Here is a 6688-nt window from a genome sequence, read left to right as displayed (position 1 = left end):
CCTCATTTCCAACACATTTCTTTTGTAATATTTTTGATGACTGTTCTTGTTTTATCAATTTACCACAAAAGAAGACAATAAATAGTTTTTGGGGACTTCAATTGTAATTTACTAACTGTTAGCAGTAATAATGATTGTGATATCTTCTTTGAAACATTTACCTCAAGTGGTCTTCTTCCGACAATCCTTTTTCCTACTAGAGTTGATCCTATGAGGTCTACCACTACTGTAATTGATAACATTTTTGTAGCCACTTCCTTGGGAAACTACCCGTCCTCCAAAATAATATTCTCTGACCTGTCAGACCACTTTCTAATCTATCTCTCCCTACCCTTCCAACCAACTATTAAACACCCTAGAACTAATATCCCTACGTCTAATAGGATATATAATATTGTGAATATGAACCGGGTCACCGATCGTCTGAAATAATTTGACTGGTCAAAGGTTTTGGATTGTCAGGATGTTAATTCAGCCACAAATAGTTTTACACAGGGACTGAGTGATATTATCAGTTCAACCTTTCCAGTCTGTAAATCAAACCGAAAAACTACCTATATACACCCTTGGATGTCCAATAGCCTGATAATCTATTCATATTGTAAAAATAACCTATATAAGTTAGCTTGCAAAACCAGTAGCGTTATTGACCTAACTAATTATAAAACTTACAAAAGCTATATACAAAACTCTTCCGTGAAGCAAAAAAAAAATAACATTATTCAAAAATCACTCACTGCAAAGGGAACTTGCGAGGAAAATTACACCATCATATTAAGCATATTTGATAACCCTATTTTATAAGTTTCAAGTACCTATAAACCATAATACGGAATTTTACATTTTTACCACAAGAAAGATCTCGAATACATGTTACTCTGTTTCTTTAATTTCTTCCCCAAGGGTGACCAAATGGAAACAGTGATCCTATAAGCTCAGAAGACGGTTCATATACCATCGATACCAAACAAAATTGGGCGCAATATAATCAACTTCGTGACAAAGCTGTTTTAAAGTATAAAAAAGGTGGACTTGCCATTATCGAAAGTAGAATACTTTTGAAACTTCATTTGAAAGTCCATTTCTTGGCCAAACATCAACAATTTGACGCTCCTGAAAAGCCAAATTTTGTTTCGAATTGTGCTTCAAATTTGACATCTTTCAATGCAAAGCAGCTAGTTGCTCTTCCCTTTCTCGAACAGCAGCAAGTTCATGAAAATGAATAAGGTCAGTTTCCTTATAATTTTTTTATACGATAAAATAATACTATTGGGCATTACGCGCTACCTAATAATCGAGCTACCACTAGTGCTACCTGGGTTTTGTTGGTGTGATATGAGAAAATGGGCTAAAATTTACCGACAACTAAATAATCCAGCATTACATTTGTGGTTTTTTGCAAACTGTCTGTGAGAACTGCGTCCGAGACAATATTTATGGCGCTTGGGTCGGTTGCAACCTGACCAAGAGGGATCTTCTTGCTCTGTTCTTGGGTATTATTATTTTGTTTGAAAAAGTATGTGATGCGTGCAAACAATTTTTGCACAGAGCAGGAAAGACACTTGCTTGGCCCACTAGTGCTACCTGGGTTTTGTTGGGGGGATATGAGAAAATGGGGTAAAATTTACCGACAACTAAATAATCCAGCATTTCATTTGTGGTTTTTTGCAAACGGGCAGTGGAGAACTGCGTCCTAGAGAATATTTATGGCGCTTGGGTCGGTTGCAACCTGACCAAGAGGTATCTTATTTCTCTGTTCTTGGGTATTATTTTTGTGTTTGAAAAAGTATGTGATGCGTGCAAACAATTTTTGCACAGAGCAGGAAAGACCCTTACTTGGCCCACTAGTGCTACCTGTGTTTTGTTGGGGTGATATGAGAAAATTGGCTAAAATTTACCGACAACTAAATAATCCAGCATTTCATTTGTGTTTTTTTGCAAACTGTCAGTGGAGAACTGCATCATCGAGAATAGTTATGGCGCTTGGGTCGGTTGCAACCTGACCTAGAGGTATCTATTTGCTCTGTTCTGGGGTCTTAGTATTGGGTTTGAAAAAGTATGTGATGCGTGCAAACAATTTTTGCACAGAGCAGGAAAGACCCTTCCTTGGCCCACTAGTGCTACCTGGGTTTTGTTGGGGTGATATTAGAAAATGGTCTAAAATTTACCGAGAACTAAATAATCCAGCATTTCATTTGTGGTTTTTTGAAAACGGTCTGTGAGAACTGCGTCCTAGACAATATTTATGTCGCTTGGGTCGGTTGCAACCTGACCAAGAGGTATCTTATTGCTCTCTTCTTGGGTAGTATTATTGTGTTTGAAAAAGTATGTGATGAGTGCAAACAATTTTTGCACAGAGCAGGAAAGACCCTTCCTTGGCCCACTAGTGCTACCTGGGTTTTGTTGGGGTGATATGAGGAAATGGGCTAAAATTTACCGACAACTAAATAATCTAGCATGTCATTTGTGTTTTTTTGCTAACTGTCAGTGGAGAACTGCCTCCTAGAGACTATTTATGGCGGTTGGGTCGGTAGCAACCTGACCAAGAGGTATCTTATTGCTCTGTTCTTGGGTATTATTATTTTGTTTGAAAAAGTATGTGATGCGTGCAAACAATTTTTGCACAGAGCAGGAAAGACCCTTACTTGGCCCACTAGTGCTACCTTGGTTTTGTTGGGGTGATATGAGAAAATGGGCTAAAATTTACCGACAACTAAATAATCCAGCAGTTCATTTGTGGTTTTTTTCAAACTGTCAGAGAGAACTGCTTCCTAGAAAATATTTAAGGCGCTTGGGTCGGTTGCAACCTGACCAAGAGGTATCTTAGTGCTCTGTTCTGGGGTAGTATTATTTTTTTTGAAAAAGTATGTGATGCGTGCAAACAATTTTTGCACAGAGCAGGAAAGACCCTTTCTTGACCCACTAGTGCTACCTGGGTTTTGTTGGGGTGATATGAGAAAATGGCCTAAAATTTACCGACAACTAAATAATCCAGCATTTCATTTGTGGTTTTTTGCAAACTGTCAGTGGAGAACTGTGTCCTAGAGAATATGTATGGCGCGAGGGTCTGTTGCAACCTGACCAAGAGGTATCTTAGTTCTCTCTTCGTGGGTATTATTATTGTGTTTGAAAAAGTATGTGATGCGTGCAAACAATTTTTTCACAGAGCAGGAAAGACCCTTTCTTGGCCCACTAGTGAGACCTGGGTTTTGTTGGGGTGATAGGAGAAAATGTGCTAAAATATACCCCCTACTACATATTCAATAAGATAATGGTGGGTTTTTTTGAAACTTTCTTTGGAGAACTACGTACTAGAAACGATTGATTTCGCGTGTGTCAGTTTCACCCTTACAAAGAGGTCTATAAGAGGACTCATCATTGGTCGGCTTATTTTGATTTAAAATTTATTTGATGCGTGCAAACAATTTTTTCAAAGAGCAGTAAAGACACTTCATTGGCCCACTAGTGCTACCGGGGTTTTGTTGGGGTGATATGAGAAAATGGGCTAAAATTTACCGACAACTAAATAATCCAGCATTTCATTTGTGGTTTTTTGCAAACTGTCAGTGGAGAACTGCATCCTATATAATATTTCGGTAACGTGGGTTGGTGGAAACTTGCACAAGATGAGCCTTATATCTCTGGTTTTGTGGAGGATTTTATCTTATGAAAAGTATGGAACGTGCTGACTCAAAAATTAGACATAGAGTGACGGACAATACCCTTGCCAGCACGTGCTACCTGTGTTGTGTGGTAGGGAGAGAAAAAAATGTTCTATCAGTTATCTACAACTAAATAAGCCAGCATTTAATTTGTGTTTTTTTGCAAACTGTCAGTGAGAACTGCGTCCTAGATAATATTTATGGTGCTTGGGTCGGTTGCAACCTGACCAAGAGGTATCTTATTGCTCTGTTCTTGGGTCTTATTAATTAGTTTGAAAAAGTATGTGATGCGTGCAAACAATTTTTTCACAGAGCAGGAAAGACACTTACTTGGCCAACTAGTGCTACCTGGGTTTTGTTGGGGTGATATGAGAAAATGGGCTAAAATTTACCGACCACTAAATAATCCATCATTTCATTTGTGTTTTTTTTATATCTGTCAGTGAGAACTGCGTCCTAGAGAATATTTATGGCTCTTGGGTCTGTTTCAACTTGAACATGAGTTATATTATTGCTCTGTTATTGTGTATTAGTATTGTGTTTGAAAAAGTATGTGATGCGTGCAAACAATTTTTGCACAGAGCAGGAAAGACCCTTCCTTGGCCCACTAGTTCTACCTGGGTATTGATGTGGTGATATGAGAAAATGGGCTAAAATTTACCGACAACTAAATAATCCAGCATTTCAGTTGTGGTTTTTTGCAAACTGTCATTTGAGAACTGCATCCTATATAATAGTTATGGCGCTTGGGTCGGTTGCAACTGGACCAAGAGGTATCTTTTTGCTCTGTTTTTGGGTCTGAGTATTTAGATTGATATAGTATGGGATGCGTGCAATAATGTTTTGCACAGAGCAGGAAAGTCCCTTCGTTGGCACACTCTTGCTAGCGGGGGTGGGTTGGGGGGATATGAGAGAATGGGCTAAAATTTACCGACAACTAAATAATCCAGCATTTCATTTGTGGTTTTTTGCAAACTGTCAGTGAGAACTGCGTCCTAGAAAATATTTATGGCGCTTGGGTCGGTTGCAACCTGACCAAGAGGTATCTTATTGCTCTGTTTTTGGGTATTATTATTGTGTTTGAAAAAGTATGTGATGCGTGCAAACAATTTTTGCACAGAGCAGGAAAGACCCTTCCTTGACCCACTAGTGCTACCTGGGTTTTGTTGGGATGATATGAGAAAATGGGCTAAAATTTACCGACAACTAAATAATCGAGCATTTCATTTTTACCGACAACTAAATAATCTTCAATGGATTATAGAACTTTTTGCTACTGTATATTACCTTTAAAGTACTTTGGACAAACTAGGCAGACGATTCAATAATAAAGAGATTCAGTTTGCTTAGCCGGAGTGGTGTCAGATATAAATAAAATTACAAAGTTGTTAACTAGTGAGAACCCATTTGGCAATAGTATAGAAAAAAGAAGTTTTTGTTAGAGAATGATTATATTTTAAATTAACCCATACTTTTATTATTATTTTCTTGGTATAAAATTCATATGTAACATCACTCTGTTATCACTTCCCCGCCACGTTGAGGCGACACTGATAGTACTTTTGATTTTGTTTTTATTTTGTGAAGTATATACGTATTATTTAAAAAAATACGCATTACATAGTTATACATTTAAATAAAATCAAAAGTACAAGGGAAGGCCCACCACCACAACTACCAATGAAACTGTAAGCGATAAAACTGTAATCAAACTGTAAGGAATAAAAAGAAAAATAATGACCCTTTGAATTTCAGCTTAGGCATTCCTTTTGAATTAGATATAAAAACGAAATTTGTTTTGTCGGTTTCTTTTTTGGTCGTTACTGTTGTTAATTTTAAGCTCATGACAGCTTTGGGTAAAAAAGCAGACAAATTAAGAATTATAAAATTATAATGATTTAGAACATTTAATAAACAGTGATGAACAACATTTGAAAAAAAGTGGAAGATAAAAAAATTAGGCAATATTCTAAAGCTAATCTTAAAAACTCTACTAAAATCAAATGTTCTATTCATGGATAAGAAATACTAATTAGTAATGAATCATTATTGAAACTTATCAAAAGTTCTATTCTTTGATTATTTTTCATAGTTTTTACTTCTTATTTAAGTTCACTTTCTGTTTGAAAAAAATATATGATAATAATTTTAAAATCATTTTGATTTCTGGAATAAAAATACTATAATATGCGAATAAAATATATTTCTAGAGTAAAAAATTTTGTTTTTTCCTAATACAGTTTGTTTGTTCCCTTCATGTTTTGCAATATTCATCTCACCTCTCTCACTTCCCAGAATATTTGAATAGTTTCATAATAAAGCTAATAGTTTCATAATACAGAATAGTCTACGACGAATAAAGACAAACTGAAAAATAAATAGCCAATAAATACAAACTGTCGATTAGAAAAGCACCTAGAAACTACAAACTAAAAAGCTCTTAATAACCATGCAAAAAGAAAAATAGAGAAGAGAGGGAGGAGAGTGAGGAGGATGAGAGAAAAATAGATATTACTTCAACTCATGGTGAAGTTTGAATCAATTATATTAAAACAAATTTAGTAGATTTAGCAGTTGATTTCAATCTTTTATTATGACCCAAGCACCTATAATATAAAAAACACAATAAGAACAGCAAAGCACATGAGGTAGCATTAACACTTGCAAAGGGAAAGCACATTTGGGCTAAGAAGGTAATATTACATATTACTTCTTCTCGAATAAGCTGTCTATAGAGAGGTGGTCGAAGTTTGGTCTAAATCACTCATAAATTCATCTTTTTGATGGGTTTTACTATTCTCTCGTGTCGTGTTTGATGAGCTATGATGATAGGAGTTTCAGACCGGTCTTCAAGGCTAGTCTGGAGTGCTGGTTGTGCAAATCGGGTTTATTACTGCATTATAAAATGGGCACGTTTGCTTAGGAGTGCATGGTTCATATGGATAGGAGGAGTAACGTGTTGGTGTTATGACAAGAGGCAAAGCACTTGGCTTAGAGGCAGAGGTGATCCCATCTTGGGCAATTCG

At 36.3% G+C, this 6688-nt stretch overlaps 1 protein-coding gene across 1 annotated transcript in view; it reads right to left on the bottom strand.

The window, feature by feature from the left end:
• Window positions 1-6242: 6242 nt before the first annotated feature.
• Window positions 6243-6688, bottom strand: part of LOC148944330 (cytochrome P450 4C1-like) — an 82412-nt gene continuing 81966 nt past the window's right edge. Inside the window, exon 4 of the mRNA XM_089099904.1 lies at window positions 6243-6268. Coding sequence (XP_088956030.1) covers window positions 6243-6268 — 26 coding nt within the window. The remainder of the gene's footprint in view (window positions 6269-6688) is intronic.

The sequence above is a fragment of the Artemia sp. Qi Xiang Cuo genome, chromosome 14 (genome assembly GCF_049724085.1).
Source record: "Artemia sp. Qi Xiang Cuo chromosome 14, ASM4972408v1, whole genome shotgun sequence".
In the NCBI taxonomy this organism is placed as follows: domain Eukaryota; kingdom Metazoa; phylum Arthropoda; class Branchiopoda; order Anostraca; family Artemiidae; genus Artemia; species Artemia sp. Qi Xiang Cuo.
The sequence above is the reverse complement of the archived record's forward strand: the minus strand, read 5'-3'. Positions and strand labels throughout refer to the sequence as shown.